This window comes from Hemiscyllium ocellatum, chromosome 35 (assembly GCF_020745735.1).
Source record: "Hemiscyllium ocellatum isolate sHemOce1 chromosome 35, sHemOce1.pat.X.cur, whole genome shotgun sequence".
Taxonomy (NCBI): domain Eukaryota; kingdom Metazoa; phylum Chordata; class Chondrichthyes; order Orectolobiformes; family Hemiscylliidae; genus Hemiscyllium; species Hemiscyllium ocellatum.
The window spans coordinates 45195320-45217791 of NC_083435.1; the positions used below are offsets into that span (position 1 = coordinate 45195320).

General features: G+C 42.6%; 3 protein-coding genes across 4 annotated transcripts in view; all 3 read right to left on the reverse strand.

Moving 5' to 3' along the window:
* Positions 1-880: 880 nt before the first annotated feature.
* Positions 881-18605, reverse strand: LOC132832892 (zinc finger protein 271-like). 2 transcript variants are annotated; one of them, XM_060851096.1, is made up of 2 exons: positions 17535-18605; positions 881-6673 (listed from the first exon to the last, which is right to left on the reverse strand). In XM_060851096.1, the coding sequence occupies exon 2, from the start codon at positions 6204-6206 to the stop codon at positions 5301-5303; it is 906 nt and encodes a 301-aa protein (XP_060707079.1). In that variant the 5' UTR covers positions 6207-6673; positions 17535-18605; the 3' UTR covers positions 881-5300. The 2 variants fall into 2 exon arrangements, with proteins under 2 accessions (XP_060707079.1, XP_060707078.1); XM_060851095.1 differs by lacking the exon at positions 17535-18605 and adding an exon at positions 9095-9121.
* LOC132832657 (zinc finger protein 271-like) lies at positions 18601-19365 on the reverse strand. Its single transcript, XM_060850736.1, has one exon. It carries the CDS (start codon positions 19363-19365, stop codon positions 18601-18603), a length of 765 nt encoding a protein of 254 aa, XP_060706719.1.
* A 1-nt stretch (position 19366) lies between these two features.
* Positions 19367-22472, reverse strand: part of LOC132832891 (zinc finger protein 501-like) — a 66688-nt gene continuing 63582 nt past the window's right edge. Inside the window, exon 4 of the mRNA XM_060851094.1 lies at positions 19367-19838. The gene's annotated coding sequence lies outside the window, so the exon portion shown is untranslated. The remainder of the gene's footprint in view (positions 19839-22472) is intronic.

The following is a 22472-nucleotide window of genomic DNA, read 5'->3' on the forward strand; positions in this document are numbered from 1 at the left end:
TGGTTAATACATAAAAGTAAAATACTGCAGTGATTTGGCGATGGGTAAAAATATTCAGTTGTGTGTAAGAGCATATTTAAAAATACGTCAGAAGTGCTCTTGAGCTGCCATGGTAGTGTCCCAACCTCTAGACCTGGAGGCTTAGGTTCAAGTCCCACCTTGTCCAGAGATGTACAACAACATTTCTGAATAGGTTGATTAGAAAATGTGAAAAGGAATGTCAGGATGTGGTTACATTTAGGAACTCTTGCACATTGAGATCCAAGGTGGTTGATAAGGTAGTTAATATGAGATTGTCCAGAGATAATCTCATAGCCACGGGATGTCTAATTATTAACTTTGTTGGATGTTTATGTAATTAAGTAGTATTGTGATTGGCTTGTAACCAGCCAGGATGGGCTGAAGTAAAGGTTTCGGAAGTGTTTCATTTGTTTGGTAGTGAAGCCGAGTGACTTGCTCCGTGCCAGTGTAAAACAAACCATTTTCTGATTGGAATGGGTCTAAATATCAAGGGATTTGTCTGAGTAATTCTTCACTAATGAGGCACAATCATCAGAAAGTCAGCATTCTTTTTATTCTCATCTAAAATCAGGTCATTTCTATTGTTCATACCAGCTTCCTGGCTGGTGAATTGTAAACCAGTGACAAATATCACAAATGATCAACTTACACTTTGCCATGATCCACTCAGGAAAGAGTGCTGGTCCTCGAGTCTCACTATTTCCAGGGTCTTGACAAAATGTTAAGATATAATCCAATTACTCAAAGCCCCAGTTTTCCTGTTCAGTGATCTCAGGTTAACAGAAAACAACCAGGTTCAGTACTTAATAGGAAAATACTATGTATTAATTCTATCTATTAATTCAGTTCTTACCTTAGGCAAACAAAATATGAAATATCAATTGTTTAAATTTCTGAATGAATTGTACCTCTTCTTACCTCTGCACACATATAGACAGAGTCAGACAAACAAAAGATCATTGATGTTATGGGTGGAGAAAAACATTTCAGGAACTGAACATCTGTCCAGTGAATTTAACAATGTGTCCTGTCTCTTTCCAAGTCCTTCTGATTATCAATCCTCCTTTTTCCAATCGATTGGCTGCAGACACAAGGTAGTTGGTACATTAATTGTTCACTCTCTGTCACTGGTTAGATAGCAGTTCATAGGCAAATAGTTATCTTCCAGTTCTTTGTTACTTCTCTTCAAGGACAGACAGCTGCTGTCTTTTGCCTGGAGGCTTACTGCCACTGGTTTGTTCAGACAGGCTGTCCACTTGCCCAGGAGCCAATCACCGAGTTGTGTGCTGAGTATTCCTGACCTATACAACTGGTCCTGATTGAAAAAACAGTCAACAAACAGGCTGTCTCTGGGCTGAACTGGCCTGAATTCACACCCACGGTGTCAATCAGTCACCAGCTGCTTCTCCCACTGTTTGAACAGAGCAACAATATAAATACAGTGAACTACAAGAACTTGTATTAAAACTGCATCATCTCCTTCCACAGCTTTTGGTTTAAAGCTGTAGCCATTTTCCACTTTGGTCCACGGCCCAAAAATAAAGAAATCAAAAATAACATGGTTTTTACAAATTTATATAAGTTCATTTAAAATTCTGAGTGTGATCAATTACAGCCAGTACAACTGATAAATGCAACAAAAACATGAATAAATTCTTGGCCGTAGCCTGTGCTTGTTGCCTGTTTGTTGTGGAATTTTACTGAAGCAAACACTTTTAAACTATGTGACCACTCAATTTCTCTTTTATTTCAGTTTGGTACATTGTGATCTGATTGGCTTCAGTGTGTAAATTCAGTGTGTAGCAGAGAACGTCTTCACTCATTTTGCAACATGCTTCTATTTGAATAAATGACAATGGGAGATGACACATAACCTAATGAATTACTTGTATGGCTCTGGCAGCAACTGTAATCCATCCCATTCCAGGACTTGAGCTAAAAAGCTCTTGGCTACCACTCTAGTGCAGCACTGGGAAGTGAAATAGATTCTTGGAAGGATGGGGCAAGGGCATGGAGGAATTTGAAAACAAGAACAAAAACCTCACTAAAACTAACACCAGTCTGCCATATAAGTGACTTACATCTCCAGTTTTACTCCTGACACAGTATTAGAATTGTGTCTAAACAGAAGAACTTTAATGAATAATGAATTAAAGCAGAATGATTTATCAGCTGTACTGATTTAAGACAACCTCTTAAAATGACCATTCCAGTTGAGCCCAGACATTTTACCCCCTTTCACAGCTTCAGGAACTCAGACACAAAGACAACACTGATGTCTGCAATTCAAACTAGTTACATTTTAAATCAGATCAAATTTTCAGGTTGACAAGCAATCTGTAGACAGCCTTGGGACTTAAACCCTGAGAAACTGATTTCAGTAAAATACCAATATTGTAACTGATGAGCAACTATCTGTCAGGACTTATCCTGGATTTTTTTTATTCATTTGTGGGATGTGGGCATCGCTAGCTAGTAAGTATTTAGTTGACCCTGAGAAAGTGGTGGTGAGCTACCTTCTTGAACCACTGCAGTTCACCTGTTGTGAGTTGACCCACAACAGCAAAATGGGAGGAATTCCAGGACAATGAAGGAACATTACAAGTCAGTATGGTAAGTGTTTTGGAGGGGAACCTGTCCAGGACAGTGAAGGAACAGCAATGTATTTGCAAGTCAGCAGTGAGTGGCTTGGAGGGTAAGATAAAGGTGATGGTGTTCCCATGCATCTACTGCCCTTCTTCTTCGAGCTGGAAGTGATCGTGGGTCTGGACGATGCTATCTGAGGTTCTTTCGTGAATTTCTGCAGTGCATCTTGCAGATAGTAAATACTGCTGCAAATAAGCATTATGCTTGAGTGTGAGAGTGAGGGAGTGCATCACTCTTGACGAAATAATCTTTCAGATAAGTTAATGCATGATATCTTTTGCCCTCTCAGGTGAACGTAGAACATCTCTTGAGACCACATTGTAGAAGTGCAGGGGATATCACCCTATGTCCGGGGCAGTATGGATCCAACAATAAATCAGAAAAACAGACAATCTGGTCAGTATCACATTAAGGTTTCTGGGAGCTTGTCTTGTGAAAATTGGCTGCTATTGTTCCTAAATTACAATAACTGAATAAACTTCACTAAACACAGTTGTATGGGAGATGTTTTCAGACATTCTGAGTTTGTACAGGGCATTTCTGCAGGACATACCTGAGCAATTCTTGGGTGGATGCCAGTGTTATCACTTGGTCCGGGTTATGACTAGTTCCAGAGCTTGACTCTTCAAAATTCCAGCTGAGATACAACTCTTGCTGTGGTCTGTGACATTTATTGATATTATGTGGAGTGAATCAAATTAACTGAAAATTGAAGTAAAATTATAATAATGTATATGTTAGAAAGCTGAAGTGAAAACAGAAAATACTGGAGAAACTCAGCAGGTGTACTGCATCTGGTAGAGAAAAACAGTTAATATTTCAAGTCCGATATGATTCCTCTTCTGAACCAGTCCAGACTCAAAACATTCACTGTATTTCTCTCTCCATTGATGCTAGCAGAATTGCTGAGTTTCTCCAGCATTTTCTATTTTTAATTTTATGACTGAGCACAGACCTCTCTGAACTCCCTGAGCTGGTGAATTCTCAACAGATTTTAACAAAGTAAATGTCCCAAAAATGGATATCACAGGAAAGAATCCTATTCTCTTCTGGAAACTAGAAAACTCATCACCATTCATATCTGTTCTTTTCTCGAACAAACACACACCCAATGTACACACGAAGCTGGAATATGCGTCTAATGGTGTGTTATTGTATGTGACACTCAGGTCCCTGTAGAGAGCATTGCATTATCAGTGGTTATCTTTTAGGTGACTCTTTAAACCAACGCCCTATCTGCTCTCTTCTATGGAGTAACACAGTCCCATATCACATTTTCAAGTTGCCCCTGATGTTCTGGACTGCACTTTTGCCTCAGCCAACACCACAGAAAGACAGATTGTCAGGTACTGTCACAATGATGTTTGTGGAAACTGTGTGCATGTTCAGTACAATTATGACTGACCTTCAAAAGTAGCTCATTGTCTGTTGAGGACTGCAGACATATGGTTGTTGTCAAAGGCGCTATCAAAGTACAAGTCAATTTTCAACTTAACAGGATTGTAGTAACTTTCTATTCCTGAACAGAAACAGAGTACTTGGTCTAATACAGCATTGTTCGTAATATGGTCAGAGTAACAAAAATCTATTGATACAAGTGAGCAGTATAAGTAAAAGGATTTGTTTTAAATCTCTCAAAAAGTTTATAAAATTCATTTCATTGTCCCTCAGTCCTGTTAGCACACTACTTAGGAGAACATGAACCAGGCAATGATCAGTGAGAATTCCCTGGCCTGGTGAATTCTCAACTGATTGTGGTGTTGTCGTCACTCTTGTTTGATGTGAGTGAATCCTACTTCTTGTTCTAAGTCCCAATACCACTGAACATTCTGTACACAATGTAACTCAGTTTGTGTAAACACTCTGGATACAAACATAACGGGTTGTCCTCACTGCCTGGGGGTTACTCCAAGTCCTGTTTCACTGACATCACACTGCAGGGTGACTCCATTGTTACATCATAATCCCTCAGCACTGGTGATGTCATCACTAGTTGTTTGATGGGAGTGAAAGCTGCTTCTTGTTCTGTGTCCCAGTCCCATTGAACACCCTGCAGTGAGCTCATTACAAACATTAAAACTGAAGTGATCCTCAGCAGGTACCTTTTTTTTGGTGATGTTTGATGATCTGCTTAAAGGTTAAGTAACGTTCTTGAAATGACAGGACTGATCGTGGGAGAGGTTAGAGACAGACCCTGCTGAGACCGATACAACTTTGGAATGACAGCTCCCCTCTGTGAACAATGGAGGGTAAACAACACAGACAGCTCTCAGTACAATGGAAACAGGTCCAAAATCTGTGTGGCGAAATTGTTATCTGATGAGAAAGAAGGAGGTGAAACAATCCTGACACACATCACACTGGAAGGGTTTGGTGTACCATGTGGATTCACTGATGTTCCAAGAGGTCCAATATTCCAGGTGGTCTGACAACTTTGTAAAGGCTTTATTACAAAACTCACTCCTAAAGGCTTTCTCCCTTGTGAGTGTGTTGATGGAGCAGGAGGTACACCAACTGTACAAAGGCAATCACAAAATTCTATCTGACGAATTTGACCCATGTGAATCATATGTATTCCCAGATGGTTGAAGAGATAATGAAAGGTTAATCACAGCTTCAGACTTGAAGTGTTACTACCCTGTGTGGATCTTCTGATGGAGCAGAAGGTTCCAGGACCTCGAAAACGATTTATCACACACTTCACATGTGAATGGTTTCTCCCCTGTGTGAGTGCGTTGGTGTCTGCGGAGAGTTGATGAATTTGAGAATGATTTTATACACACATCACAAGTGAATGGTTTCTCGCCTGTGTGGACACGTTGATGTGTGTGTAAGCTTGAAGACTGCGAGAACGATTTGTGACAGACCTTGCAGGTAAATAGTTTATCCCCTGTATGAGTGCTGTGATGCAGCAGGAGTCTTGATGAACTGGGGAATGATTTGTCACATACCTCGCACCGATATGGTTTCTCCCCAGTATGGATGCTTTGATGCCTACGGAGGTTTGATGAGTCCGAAAATGATTTATCACAGACTTCACATGTGAATGGCTTGTCCCCTGTGTGAATCCTCTGATGGAGCAGGAGTCTTGATGAATTGGAGAATGATTTGCAACACACCTCGCACTTAAACAACTTCTCCCCTGTGTGAATATGTTGGTGTCTGCGAAGAGTTCCTGAGTGTGTGAATGACTTATCACACACCTCACACTGAAATGGTTTTTCTGCTTTGTGAATGCGTTGGTGTTTGCGGAGGTTTGACGATGACGAGAATGATTTGTTACATACTTCGCACATGAATGGTTTCACCCCTGTATGAATACGCTGGTGTATGTGGAGTTCTGATGATGAGGAGATAGATTTTTCACACATCTCACACGTGAATGCCTTTTTCCCTGTGCAAATGTGCTGATAATTCACCAGGTCTGATTGCCCTCCAAAATCCTGGTTAAATATCTCGCCTTTGAATGGCTTCTCCCCGGTGTACATGTGTTGGTCATCCATCAGCATCAATGCCTTTGACAAAGCTTTGTTGCACATCTCAGTTGAAACTTTCCATTCTAGGAAACTGTGCTTGTGTAAAAAGAATTGCAACACATGTACATTTTGTGGAAGAGATCTCACCAGTTTGTCAGCCCTCCTCACACACACCTCATATTTGAACAGCCTGTCACCTCTACGAATGAGTCAGTACTTCATACAACTCAATGAATGATCAAAGCTCTCACCACGCTTGAAGGTGCTCACACTTCTTCCGAGGCTCACCCTGACCATTCACTCACACCCAAACCTTCAGAAAGTCTGGTTCTGACAGAAGGCCACTGACCAGTTTCAGATACGCTGATATGTTAAAGTTCCCCTGACCCTGATTGATTTCCTGTGTTAAACAATGTGAAGATGTCTCCGAATCAACAACTGTTGTGCAGTTGTCCCTTGGGTGATGGTCGGAATCGATCTGTGGTGGTCTCTCCTCTCTGTATTTTGTGGTGTAGTACGGTGCAATCCTTCTGTAAAACAGAAAATGAAACGTTATTTCCCCCAACTCCCTCTCCTGCTTTACTGAAAGGGCTGACTCCTCAGTTAGAGACTGTTGCACAGTGAGTGACAGACTGCTGTTCCCTGTGTGGGGGAATCAAATACAAGTCCTTTCATTTTCCTCATTTGATTTTCACACGCTGTGTTTCTAGCAAGAACACTGGATAGTGACCAGGGCCAGTCGTGTGGCTACTTTTTTTCCTCTGCCCAGACACCATGAGGGTACCATGGAAAGACATTGGCTGAAGTATAAAATGTGTTATCAATTCACTGAGCTTATGTTATCCTCGCAAAAACCAGTTTTAGAATATGTTTCTGTTAAAAGACATTCAAAGGAAATGTTAATAGAATGAAGATTTTTGAAAGTTCTCCCTATATTTCTCAAAATTAGTTGAAGAAACCGTGTACAGTAAGTGCTAAAAACTGAGGAAAATGTTGATTCAGTACAGCTGAATGAAGGGTCCTGGATTATCCTGAGAAATTAGGTACACTGCACTCACTCAGACTGCACATCTCAAATTCATCTCTCAGCCATAGCTATGGTCAAAGCCATCAATTCGAAGTGCAGGCTTTTTGGAAAGGCTGAGGCCTTCAGATAGAATCTTCAAGGAAGGCATTAAAAAGAATTTCAGTAAACATGACTCCAGGTTTAGCAGCTGAGATGCTATGGTGTTGGCTTAACCATTCAAAGATTGTATGTTCAAATCTAACTATGGAAAGTTTCAGATTTAAACTGCATTCAGAAGCAGGCCATTCAGTCCCGTTGGTCCATGTCAGTGTTTACCTTACACTCGAGCATCCTCTCACCCTCTTCATCTCAGCCTACCAGCAGATCCTTCTGTTCCTTTCTCCCTCATGTGCTTCTCCAGTTTCCTCTTAAGGCGATCTCTGCTGCTCATCTCAACCACTCCTTGCTATAAAGGGGAACTTAAGTATGGCTATTAGTTGAATTGCATCAGTATAAATGTGAAAACTTCAAATTGTCCCAAACACCCAAACATTATCCTTCAGGGAAGTGTACCTGCTACAACTGTCTGAGCTGAAAATGTGTTGCTGGAAAAGTGCAGCAGGTCAAGCAGCATCCAAAGAGCAGGATAATCAACGTTTCGGGCATGAGCCCTTCTTCAGGAATGAGAAAAGTGTGTCCGGCAGGCTAAGATAAAAGGTAGGGAGGAGGGATTTGGGGGAGGGGCATTGGAAATGCGATATTATCGCATTTGGGCAGCACGGTGGCACAGTGGTTAGCACTGCTGCCTCACAGCGCCAGAGACCTGGGTTCAATTCCCGCCTTGAGACAGCTGTCTGTGTGGAGTTTGCACATTCTCCCCGTGTCTGCGCGGGTTTCCTCCAGGTGCTCTGGTTTCCTCCCACAGTCACAAAAATGTGCAGGTTAGGTGAATTGGCTATGCTAAATTGCCCGTAGTGTTAGGTGAAGGGGTAAATGTAGGGGAATCGGTCTGGGTGGGTAGCTCTTCGGAGGGTCGGTGTGGACTTGTTGGGCTGAAGGGCCTGTTTCCACACTGTAAGTAATCTAAGTAATCTAATCTAATCTAATCAAAACTGTGATTCTGTTCCTAAGACTATTAGAAATTTAGAGTTGATTTATTTTACAATTGATTTCATTGGTTGGGGAGTCCAGGACAAATTAGAGGCAGACCTTTCAGAAGTGAAATGAAGAAACATAAGGGGTGGGAGAACAGTGGACTCACTCCCACAAACTAAATCAACGGGAAATTAATTGTTCGCATTCAATCTAAGACAAAGGTTTGCGAAACATCAAAGAAAAGCCAGGAATACGAAGTTCAATCACAGATACATCATGATCTCACTGAGTTACGGAATATACTTTGAGGTATAAATACCTGCCTCTATATACTGCCACTACAAAAGTCCCTTAGTACTGCAATTTGAATGGGGAAAGAGTCCCTTGGGCTGTGTAAATTGCTGTATCCAGGATGATAACCAATTTCCAATACTCACTTACAAAATTGACTACACTGTATTACCAGTCTTCGCGATAATAACTCGCTCCCAACACACACACACATACACACAACTCAACATTAGTAAATCAGTAACAATTCTAAGACACTCTGCATCTCTCTCCCAGATAATTGCTCCCCAACTTCTCATATTCAGGAATGAGGCATCAACAAAACGCAGTCTGGAAATCAGAGGTGAGTACTTCCATTAAACACACACAATATCCAACACACAGCTCCAGTCAATCAGTTCAGCACAAAACACCGAGTAAACAGTTCTCTCAGCTGGATCTTCTCACACAGCATAAGGGACATTTCCACCCCTGACTTCCCACAGGATAGTCAGACTGCCTGAAGATTGGTGTGGATATTATGGGATACAATTTGTATAAAAGCTGCTCCTTCACTCACCATCTCCTCACTTGGTTTTCAGTCCCTATAGGAAGTGAACCAGCTCTGGAAGAGGAAGAGGAGACAATGGGCAGAGTGGGTGGGCTCTCTGATTGACGTCTCTCACAGTCAATCCAAATATTTCTGGAGTAACATGAATCTCCCGAAACTTGGGAAATTGACCGGGGAAATGGAGGTGACTTTGAGCAGCAGATCAGGTCGGAATTTAAACTTGTCGTTGTCCCATCTGAATAAACCCTCACTTATTGCAGCTGCTCTCTCAATAACTGACAGATTTTCTACTGTGGGAATAGCATGCTTCATCTTCAGAGGCTTTTAAACTGACATCACCGTAGTGTGTGCATCCTCTGTTGTGCTTGACAGTAGACCAGAAGATGAGGACCAACAGCATCCAAGGCAGCGATAATATGCAATGGTGGGATCAGCAAATATACATCAGTGAGGGGCAAAGGAGACGGAGGCGCTAGGTGTGACTGAGTATACATGTCCGTGCAGTCACTCTGGGATATGACTGTGTCCAAGCAATTAGAATGATCCGTCACTGCGCAGCAAAACTTTCTGCTATCTTTTCGACCCTTGTCCGATGAAACACCCTTTCCAATGACATCTCGCTTGCCCCTCCATCAACTTGACAAATACCCCTCCCTCACGATTTGGAGATGACATTTTGGGTAACGGAGGCTGGAGATGGGTCACCTATTTACATGGAATGAAGGGTCGAGGTTTGCTATTATGAGACAAAAGACAGCACGGTGGTTCAGTGATTAGCATTGCCACCTCAAAGCGCCAGGTCCCCAGATTTGATTCCACCCTCGGGCGACTTCGTGTGGAGTTTGCACCTACTCCCTGTATCTGTGAGGGTTTTCTCCGCGTGTTCCTATTTCCTCCCATTGTCCAAAGATGTGTTGGTTAGATGGATTGGCCATGCTAAATTGCCTTAAGTTTCTAGGTGTGCAGTCATGGGAAATACAGGGTTACAGGAATAAGGAAAAGGCTGAAGCTGGGTGGGATGTTCTTCAGAGGGTCAGTGTGGACTTGATGGGCCAAGTGGCCTCTACAAAGGGGACTTTACAAAGTGAAAACTGAAGATTTAATGGAACGAGGAACAATATCTGAAGAAAGACAGGAATAATATTAGCTAACACTAACTCAGGTCACTTACAATTTCATACTATCATCAAGACTCACCTGCCTCAGATATTGAGATGCTCCCATTTTATCAACCTCTGTGTCACTGGATTCTCCATTTGGCAGCAACACCAGGGTAAACACAGGGAAAGAATCTTCTAGACAGAGTACATCTACTGCTGGGAGAGCACACTGCAGTGCAGTCTCATTGAGGAACACCAGAGATTTTTTGAAATGATACTGTATCATAAAATCATAGAATCCCTACAGGAATAAGGCTATTTGGCTCACGGAGGCCACATCAACCCTCTGAAGATTAACCCACCCAGACCAATTCCCCTACCCTATTACTCTCGATTTACCCGACTAATGCACCTAACCTACACAGTCCTGAACACTATGGACAATTTAGCCAGGCTACTTCACCTAATGTGCACATCTTTGGATTGTGAGAGGAAACCAGAGCACCTGGAGGAAACCCACGCAGACACAGGGAATCTGTACACTCCACACAGTCATCTGAAGCTGGAATCAAACCCAGATCCCTGGTGCTGTGAGGCAGCAGTACTATCCAATGAGCCAATGTATTTGAACCAGTTGGATTTAGGATTATTGGGCTTGTTTGATGTGGAGATCCACTATCAATACGTTGTCTGCAGGAAGTTCCTCATTCTTTTTCTCCATCAGTTTCAGTTTTCCTGACCTCAGGGTCTTTACAATCTTTCATAACTTCAGGAACCCAAACACTAAGACAACACTGCAGCTCAAACTAGTTCACACTTTAAATCAAATCAAACTTTCAGAATGCCCATTTCCAGAGAGAAAAGCATTCTGTATACAGCCTTGGGACTAAATCATTTCAAAACTGAACCTATTGAACAGAAATATTATCTCATGCTGTCAGCTGTGTCTTAGCTCTCATTGTCACCCCTGAGTCAGAAGGTTGTGGATTTAAGTCTCACTCCAAAGACCTGAGCACTGAAGGTTACCTACTCCTGTTTATGGGAGCACATGATTTATGAAATTAGCTATTTACAACCTTTAACTTCTTGGCTGTCAAGTCACAACTTAGGAGATAAATGCTCCCTGTGAACTTGAAGTTATAAATGCATTTTAGAGTCATACAGCACAGAAACGGACCCTTTGGTCCAACACATCCACCCAGCTGGACAACCCAATCTGACCTAGTCGCATTTACCAGCATTTGGCCTATATCCCTCGAAACCCTTCCTATTCATATATGCATCCAAGTGCCTTTTAAATGTTGTAATTGCAGCCACCTCCAACACTTCCCCTGGCTGATTATTACTTACACACATCGCCCTCTGTGTGAAAAGGTTGCCTCAGGTCCTTTTTAAATCTTTTTCCTCACATTTTAAACCTATGCCCTCCAGCTTTGGACCCCTCACCCTAGGAAAAGGGTCATAGCTATTCACAGTGCCCCTCGTGATTTTATAAATGCCAATCGGGTCAACCCTCAGCTTCTGATGCTCAAGGAAGAAAAAACCCCAGCCTATTTAGTCTCTCTCTGTAACTCAAACCCTCCAGTCCCGGCAAAATTCTTGTAAATCTTTTCTTCACCCTCTCAAATTTAACAACATCTTTCCTACAGAAGGGCGATTAGAATTGTACGCAATATTCTAAAAGTGGCCTTACCAATGTTCTGTACAGCCACAACATGACATCCCAACTCCTGCACTCCATATTCTGATCAAAGAAAGCAAGTGCCTTCTTCATCACCCTGTCTACCTGCGACTCCACTTTCAACGAATTATGAACCCACACCCCAAAATGTCTTTGGCAACAATCTCCAGAGTCCTCCCATTAACTGCATAAGTCCTGCCCTGATTTGCCTTACCAAACTGCAACACCTCACATTTATCTGTATTAAAGTTAAAAAATTACACGGTATAGTCCAACAGGTTTATTTGAAGGCACTAGCTTTCGAAGTGCTGCTTCTTCATTAGATGCTGAGTGTCTCAGTGAAGAGGAACACACCATGCTTAGAAATTAGATGGCTTGGCTTAAGCTAAACAGTGAATTCATTGTGTTATAAATCTGTACAGAAGATTCATTGAGCAGACAAACGTAATATTCTACCTCCAAACTCTAAACCAATCAAAATAAGAAAACGTTTGAAAGTGATTCATGATCTTTCCCAGAACATGAAATGAATCTTGGCAGAGTTTAACGTGAACATATCACATCTTTAAGACATCAAGGAATGAAGGTTTGAGGGAACTCCGGTCTGAAGAGACTCCCTCCCACTCCCTCCCCATACTCAGGACAGTAGTCCTCCCAGACATCAGTTTACAAACATTTCCCCATGGTATTAGTCAAACACCCGTCACCTGAAGAGGATATAACTATAGTTCACATCAAAGCAGGTGATTCCACCTCTTACCAGCTCCTGAGAGCTGGCTCATTTTACAAATGTATAGCCCACCATATGAAAATTGGAGCCGGGCTACTCAGGAATGTGTTTTGGAAATATCAGGAAGGAAGGTAGTGCAGGAGCCCTGAATGTATCTCACTCTCCAACCAGTATTGAGCTGTGAATGATGAAAACAATGGGTGATCTGAGGACTTCTTGGCACTATAACTTACTCTGCTGTACAAGGAGGTACACCAAAAACAAAGCAATAGTGATTGAAGAATTGAAGCTCTGGAAACCGACAACGGAAATTGCTACAATTGGAGCTGCAACTCCAGGATGTCATGTTACGTCTCTGGTGCCAGGATCAAGGATGTCACTGAACGAATTCAAGTGTCACTCAGTATTTTTAGGAGACAGTGATCATTAAATCATAAGGTTTAAATATGGCGCTGGACAAGACTATGAACAATTCAGAATAAGAACAGCTAATTGAACGAACCCCAACTACAATGAGATAAGTTGACCTGAGAAGTTGGAATCAAACATTGTCAGGCAAAACAGTAAATGAACTATGGGCTACCTTTAAAAAGGAGTTTATTTGGCTGGAATGAGAATTGGGGAGGCTTGGCCATAATTTTCCTGTTTTCCTGAGAACTGGGAGTGGAGCACGAGACCAAGAAAATTGTGCATATTACACCCTCATTCAAATAAGGGTGCAAAGATAAACACAGCAAATACTAGTCAGGTCAGTTAATTTAACATTATTGATGGGAAAGCTTCCAGAAAGAATAATTGAGGACAAAATTAAATTACTTGGGCCAATGTGGACTAATTAACAAGATGCAAAACAGCTAAGTAAAGGGTTGATCTGATTCATATGGGCTTCTAAAAATTGAACATGTGCTGTACAACAGATTTGTTACATAAGTTACAAATTATGGAATCAAAGGGAAAGTAACTTCATGGATACAAAATGGACTGAGTGACTAGAAACAGTGAGGAATGATGAATGGATGTTTCTGAGGCTAGAGGGAGGTTGAGAATGAAATTCTCCAGGAATCAGTATTGTGTTAAAGCTCTTCCTGAGTTATAATGATCCTGCTGTACGGGACAGAACAACATTTGAACAGTGCCAAAGTTTAAAGTATTGTGAGCTTTGCAGAGGTTAGTGTAAAATATCAAAAGGAGATAGGTTTGTGAAATCGGCACAGAGGTGGGAGAAGAAATTTAACACCGAGAAATCAGAAGACATTTATTAGAAGAATGTAGAACAACAATCTAAAATAAATGTACAGTTCCAAAAAGATGCAAAATCAGACAGACCTTGGTGTGCCTGGACAAAATAACTGAAGCTGGCAGGGCAGTTTGACAGATCACTTAATAAAGCAACTGGCACCATTTGCAACCAGGGTTTATCAACAGGGACACAGAGTACAAAAGCAAGATAGTTATCCTAAACCTGGATAAAACACTGGCTTAGCCTCAAGTGAACTTGCTGTGTCCTATTCTTGGCATCATATTTTAGAAAGGATGAAGACATAAGTGATAGTGGAATAAAAATTCACAAGAATTGCTCGAGGATTCACAGATCTCAGTTACAGCGCAAGATTGGTGAAGAGAGGACTGTTCTCATTGGAAAGGTTAAGAGTGCATTTGAGAGAGGATTTTTAGGTCCTGAGGCACTTCACAGAAAGGATCATGAATCAGAGGACACAAGTTTAAAATGATTGGCAAAAGGACACTCATGATATGAGGAAAACCATTTCATACAGTGACTGGCTAGGATCTGGAATGGTCCATCTGAGAGTGTGGAGGAGGCAGGGTCAATAGAGGCATTCAAGAGAGAATTGATTATCTACGAAGGATGAATGTATAAGGAGAAGGTGGTGAAGGGGGTATGAGGCACGAAGTGTTGACAGTGCATACAACAGATGCTGTTTGGGTGGCAAGGGATCCTTAGAATTCCCTCCCTAAGTTTCTTTGCATCATCTTCTCTCTCTGCTATTTGGACCCTATTGAATCCACTTCTTTAGCCATATTTTTGGTAAATCCTTTCTAATCTCTCCTCTGTCTCATTCATGTTTTTTCTGATTATGTTTCTATGCAATACCTCAGAATGCTTCACTATATTAAGACACTGTGTGATTGCAAGCTGTTGTCTCCTCACATTGCCTGCAAACCTCAAGGTACTAACCTGGAGGACAGACTGCGGACATTGACTGGTCTCTACTGCTCTCTTTGACTGCCCAAACAGCATGTGAACAGCCCATCAGTGAATGTTGTGAGACACTGAAAACTGTTACAGCTGAAATATATCCTGGCATCCCGCTGACTTTGCACTGGGTTCACTGATGAGGAAGGGGACTGTTGTCTGATGCTCCCCTTCCATAGACCAGAGACTGAGGCTAATTGAAGTACCTCCATTTCTAACCCTTCCCTGAAAGCTTGTGCTGGTCAATCAGAAACTGAAACCTTTCTAACCACTGAGTATCCATTTTGGTGAAAATTTATAGCTCAGGTTGTGGATCAGGTTGTAAGTTTGCTTGCTGAGCTGGTAGATTTGTTCTCAAACATTTCGTCACCATGCTAGATAACATGATCAGTTAGCCTCCGATGAAGCGATGGTGTTCTGTCCCGCTTGCTATTTATGTGTTGTGATGGGTGATGTCACTTCTGGATCTTTTTTCTGAGAGGTTGGTCCAAATTGATATGTTTGTTAATGGAGTTCCAGTTGGAATGCCAGGCCTCTAGGAATTTCCATGTGTGTCCTTGTTTAGCCTGTCCTCGGATGGATGTATTGTCCCAGTCGAATGGGTGTCCCTCTTCTGTGTGTATGGATACTAATGATTGTTGGTCATGTCTTTTGGTGGCTAGATGGTGCTCATGTATTATGATGGCTAGTTTGTCCAATGTAATGTTTGTGCAAGTCCTTGCAGGGTATTTTGTAAATGAGTTCATCCTGCTGGTTGTTGGTACGGGGTCCTTTAAATTCATAAGGAGCTGTTTCAGTGCGGTATTAGGTGTGTGGGCTACCATGATGCCTAGGGTTCCGGAGTAGTCTGGTTGTCATCCCTGAAATGTATTTAATGTATGGCAGGGTGGCTCAGAGTCTCTGGGCATATTGCATCTTCTTGTTCAGCTCTGTTGTGTTGGAATAGTGGACTGCGCTTATCGTGTACCCATTGTTCCTGAATACGTTGTATAGGTGTTATTTTCTCGCGTTCTCATATATCCTGAGTGCTGCAGTGTGTTATGGCTCACATAAATAATGTTGTGATGCAACTCCATTTGTGAGTGTTGGGACGATTGCTACTGTGGTTGAGTATCTGGTCAGTGTGTGTGGCTTTCCTGTGATGCTGGTCTGCAGCTCTCCATTGGCTTTTCATTCTACTGTGATATCTCTGCAGAGGAGGCTGTTGTTGTTCACTTCCTCTTTGGTGAACTATATACCGGTAAGAATGTTGTCTATGTTTTTGTGGATTTCTTCTAATTTGTTGCATATCATGATGACAAAGGTCATGATGTCATCCACATATTGGACCCAAAGCTTGGGTTGGATCTTCGAAAGGGCTGTTGGTTGTAAACTCTGCAGAATTGTTTCTGCGAAGAGTCCTGATATTGAGTGATCACACAGGCGTCCCACTGATTTGTTTGTAGATCTTGATGTTGAACATGGGAATCACCAATATTGCAGACGTTAAAACAAACAGCCCTTCCCACAAGGAGAAAGTGAAGACTGCAAATGCTGGAGATCAGAAAGTGTGGTGCTGGAAAAGCACAGCCTGTCAGGCAGCATCTGAGGAGCGGATGAATGGATGTTTGGAGCATAAGCTCTTCATCAGGGTCCCACAATCCGACCCAAGCTTTGGGTCCACTGTGACACCTTTGTCACCACGAAATGCAACAAATCAGAAGAAACCTACAAACACATAAGCAACATCCTTACTGGTATATAGTTAACCAAAGAGGAAGAGAACAACAACAGCTTCCCCTTCCAAGATGTCACAGTAGAATGAAAAGCCAATGGAGAGCTGCAGACCAGCCTCTATAGGAAAGCAACACATACTGACCAGATACTCAACTACAGGAACAATCATCCCAATACCCATAAACGGAGCTGCATCAGGGCATTATTTAAAGGAGCCACAACACACTGCAGCACCCAGAAACTATGAGAGGCCAAGGGAAAACATCTGTACAACATATTCAGGAACAATGGGTATCCAATAAGCGCAGTCCGCAGATTCCAACACATCAGACCTAAGAAGACACAACACGCCCAGAGACTCTAGCCACTCTGCCATACATTAAAGATGTCCTGCAGATGACGACCAGACTACTCCGGCCTCTAAGCATCATGGTAGCCCACAAACCTATCAACATACTGAAACAGCTCCTGATGAACTTAAAGAACCCCGACCAACAACCAGTAGAACGAATGTCATTTACAAAATGCAACAAATATTACACTGGACAGACAGGCAGGCAACTAGCCATTCGGATACATAACACCAACTATCCACCAAAAAACATGACCAACTATCATTAGTATCCATACACACAGACAAAGAGGGACATCTGTTCGACTGGGACAATGCATCCATCCTGGGACAGGCTAAACAAAGACATATACGGGAATTCCTAGAAGCCTGGTATTCAAACCGGAACTCCACTAACAAACATATCAATTTGGACCACATTTACCAACCTCTCAGAAAAAGAACCATAAATGATTTCACACACCACAACAGACTAAGACACGTAAATAGCAAGCAGGATAGAACACCAGTGCTTCATCGGAGGCTCACTGATAATGTTACCTAGCATGGTGATGAAACGTCCGAGAACAAATCTACCAGCTCGGCAAGCAAACCTACCACCTGACTGAGTATCCAATTGTCTTGGTCAGAGTAAGAGTCAGTAAGTGTCTTGTACCTGATGCTGCACTGAAAGGATGCTGAATATATGCAGAAGTTTCTGTACATTTAGATATCTTTTTGTGACCTGGTCAAAGGATAAATTAATATTCTTGACACAATTAAACAGATGGTGGGAGAGGTTTGAAACAGACACTGTTGAAATAGACAGTACTTTGGAACAACGACTCCTTTCTGAGAGCAGTGGATGGTAAACAGCAGAGTCAACTCTCAGTGTAGTGGAACCAGGTCATCTGGCTCCATGTCTGTGTGGACACAGTGTTTGTTGAGAGAGGAGGAAGAGGTGGTGAAACAATCTTGGCATACATCACACTAGAAGAGTTTGGTGTATCTTGTGGGTTCACTGATATTCTGGAAGGTCTGACCACTGTGTCTTGGGTTTATTCTAGAACTTTGTGAATGCATTGATGGACCAGCGACACACTGATTTGTCAGTACAGCATTCTTGAATGGCTTCTGAATGGCCTCAGCACAAAGATCGCACTGACACGGTTCCTCCCTGTGCAAATCCTGGATGTTTCTAGAGGTTTGAAAGCTTCAGAAAACCTTTTCTGTAAATCCCTCTCTGGAACGGTGTTTGAATTCTCTGAAAGCGTAAGTGGTTTTATGAGTTTGTAAAGTCTTTGTCATGCACCTTTTTTTTATTCATGGATGGCTAGGTTAGCTACATTCCCCATCTTTAATTGCCCAGAGGGCAGTTTTAAGAGTCAACCACACTGCTGTGGGTCTAGAGTCACACAGAGGCCAGACCAGGTCAGAACTCTTTCCCTAAAGGGCCTCAGTGAACCAGATGGGTTTTTCTGACAATTGACTGGTTTCACAGTTACCATTAGACTCTTAATTCCAGATTTGTTTTTGAAATCAAATACCACACTTCCCATGACAGTCTTCGAATCCAAGCCCCAAGGCATTACCTAGGTCTCTGGATTAATAATCCAGTGATAATACCATTAGGCCATTGCCTTCCCAAATGCACCTTGCACTCTGTTATCTTTCCTTCATTGTAGATACATCAGTGTTTCATGATGTCAGAAAGTTTGGTGTCACAGCTAACACTTTGATAGTTATCTCCTGTGAATGCGCCGATGATACAGAAGACCTGATAACTGTGCAAATCCCTTATCGCACACCTCACACTTGAATGGCTTCTCCCCGGTGTGAGTGCGTTGGTGCTGCAGCAGTGTTGATGGCTGTGTGAACGCTTGGTTACACACATGGCATTTGAAAGGTTTCTCCCCGGTGTGTATCCTCTGGTGCCTCAGGAGATCAGAGGACCGGGTGAAAGTCTTCTCACAGACCTCACAGCGGAATGGCTTCTTCCCTGTGTGAATGCGTTGGTGCGTGCGGAGGTTTGGTAACTGCGAGAATGATTTGTGACACACCTCGCATGTGAATGGCTTTTCTCCAGTGTGGACACGCTGGTGATTCACCAAGGTCAATAGTCGTGCAAAATTCTTGTGACACACCTCACATTTGAAGGGCTTATCCCCTGTGTGAGTGTGCTGGTGATTCAGGAGAGTCGAGGAGCTAGTGAAGGCTTTGTCACACACCTCGCACTTGAACAACTTCTCCCCAGTGTGCATGCGTTGGTGCCTTCGAAAGTGGGAAGAGTGCGAGAAGGATTTGTCACAAACCTCACAAGTAAATGGTTTCTCCCCTGTGTGAAGACGCCGATGATACATGAGACCAGAAGACTGGGCAAAGGCCCTGCCACACACCTCACACCTGAAAGGCCTCTCCCCAGTGTGGATCCGTCGGTGTTTCACAAGTGTTGACGAGTGTGCAAAGGCTTGATCACAAACCTCACACTTAAATGGTTTCTCTTCCATGAAGCTATCCTTGTGTTACTTTCGTTCATCAACATTTGTTCATCACTGTGTGTTTGAGGGTCCTACAAGCCTGTGGAGGTCTCCTTACATTGGAACAGCCTCTCTCCTGTAGGAATGAGTCAGTGGTTCATGAGCAACGATGAATGATTGACGCTCTCACCACACCTTGAGCTACTCACACTTCTTCCCAGTCTCACCCTGACCAATCATCCCCAGCCGAACCTTCAGAAAGGCTGGTTCTGAAGGAAGGCTCCACACCACTGACCACTTTCAGATCTGATGATATGTCAAAGTTCCTGACCTGACTGATTTCCAGATGATGCTTTCACTGTCCAACTTTGTCTGTATTGAGCAAAACTGCGAAGGGACTGAATGTCTTCCCACAGTTGTGCAGTTCTTCCTTGGATGATGGTCAGGATCTATTGCGGTGTCTATCCTCTCTGTATTCTCTGATGCAATGTGGTGCAATCCTTCTGTAAAACAGGAAAAGGAAACATGATTTCCTTCAACTCCCTGTCCTGCTTTGATGAATACACAGTACCATAGCGAGTGCCATCTGCTATTCCCTTTTGCGGGGAAATCAGATAAAAAGTCCTTTCCTTTTTCCACACTTGACTATCATACACCTTGTGTTTTTAGCACGGACACAGATTAGTAATCAGGAGCAGACAATGTGGCTACTTTCTCTCCTCCACCCACACCCGCCCACCTTCCGAAGGCACCATGAGGGCAGTAGAAAAAACAAGTCAAGCAGAGTATAAAACGGGCTAGTAAATCACAATGAGCTTGTATTGTGCTGGCAAAGGCCAGTTTTAGCCTGAAAATGTGCGTTTCAAATAAAAAGCACTTGGGAGAAATGTTAATTCATTGTAAATTTCAAAATTTCTTCCCTTGTATTTCAAAATTATTTGAAAAAACCCTGAGCAGGAGGAGCCAGAAGCCGAGGAAAGTGTTATTTCAATGTAGCTAATTTCTATATACCATCACCCAATGAGGTATCTGTACCTCAGTCCAGCCCGTCCAAGCAGGCAACTCTCTCTCAGAGGAACTGTATAAATTACAGTTCCCAGGATAACGGGCGGCTCCGAACACACACAAACAAAACTCAGTAATAGGAAATCAGTAAGAATCCTAAGACACTGCACCTCTTACCAGATAACTACACCTCAACTTCTCATATTCAGGAATAAACCATCAACAAAACTCAGCCTGGAAATCAGACGGAAACGCTTCCAATAAACACACTCAATATCCAACACACAGCTCCAGTCACACAGTTCAGCACAAAGCACCGAGTAAACAGCTCTCTCAGCTGGATCTTCTCACACAGCATAAGGGACATTTCCACCCCTGACTGCCCACAGAATAGTCAGACTGCCTGAAGATTGGTGTGGATATTATGGGATACAATTTGTATAAAAGCTGCTCCTTCACTCACCATCTCCTCACTTGGTTTTCAGTCCCTATAGGAAGTGAACCAGCTCTGGAAGAGGAAGAGGAGACAATGGGCAGAGTGGGTGGGCTCTCTGATTGACGTCTCTCACAGTCAATCCAAATATTTCTGGAGCAACATGAGTTTCCCGAAATTTGGGAAACTGACCGAGGAAATGGAGGTGACTTTGAGCAGCAGATCAGGTGGGAATTTAAACTTGTTACTGTTCCATCTGAATAAAACCTCACTTATTGCAGTTGCTGTCTCGGTTCCCCAGTAAATGTTTTCTAGTGCGACTAGCATTTTTCATCATGAAGGCTCTCAAACTGACAGCATCAGTTGGGATGTGTAGCCTTGGATGTTTTTAGATTGGGAAAGAAACACCCACAGTAACCAAGGCGGTAGTTCAGAGGATTGGTCGGTGGGATCAGCACATGTACAGGAGAGCAGAACACAAGAGGGAGGGAAGATTGACTGAGTGCTTAGAGGATGTATCCAAGATTTTCAGACTGCCTGAAAGATTCAGGGAGTGTGAAGTGATTCACTCTGGGAGACTGCCTGAGTTGAGACCTGACACTTGCGTCCTGTCGTGGGGTCACCTTCTATGGAGATTCATCTCTCCTCACCTTCAATTTCTGAGCCTCAACATTCACCTCATCCAATTCCTCTCCAGGAAAGTCCCAGTCCATTTCCTTCTCCCAGGATGTTCCAGTCCTTTCTCCTCACCTGGGATGTTCCTGTTCATTCCCACCAAGGGAATGTGACAGACCATTCCTCTCTTCCAAACAGTTCCAGTCCATTTTCCTCTCCATGGATGTTCTAGTCCATTCCGTTCTCCCAAGATGCCTTGGTCTACTTACCTCTGTGGTGATTCCCGCTTTATTCACCCCTCCTAGTTTCTCTGCTAAGCTGTCCCAGGCTTAACCTTGTTTGAGAGTGATATTGTTCAGCATGCAGTACATTAGGATGACTGTGGCCATTCTCTCTCTTGCACTCTCTCTCTCTCTCTCTGTGGGGAATACTGTGATCCACCCCAGGTCTAGCCAGTACCTGAAACAGTGTGAGGATTCCCAAAATGGTGACATCAGCCACAGAAAGAATGGATGGACCTTGTCCCCAGCCTTATCTACTTCAACATTTCCTCATAAAACAATTCTTTCATCCCAGGAATCAATCTATTGAGCGTACTTCCAGTGTAACTATACGCTTTGTTCTGTGAGGAGATTAAAACTGTACACTGTACTCTAGATGCAAGCTCATCAGATTTCTCTGCTTTTACACTGCATCCACTTGCATCATATTTATCATCAACTTGTGATGTCATGGTGTAATGTGACTGTCACTAACAATCAAGTGGATCAAATTAGAAAGAAAATATTGCAGTTCCAAAGCTCTTTTCGCAGCCACAGTATGGCTCAAAGTTCTTTACAGGCAATGCTGTTCCTAGAGATGTAGTCCATGCTGGAACTGAGTTACAGATTGTTGATCTACACTATTGACTGAACTGCATGAATTGTTTACGAACCTATTAAAACGGCAATCTACAAAATATTAAAACCATTACATTAAAATATAGGTGTGACACTCAGGTAATAACAGCACAGTCACAATCCTAATATCTGCCTTTGAGCCAAATAACAAATCACTACTAAGTTATAGAGATCAGAGCTTGAGT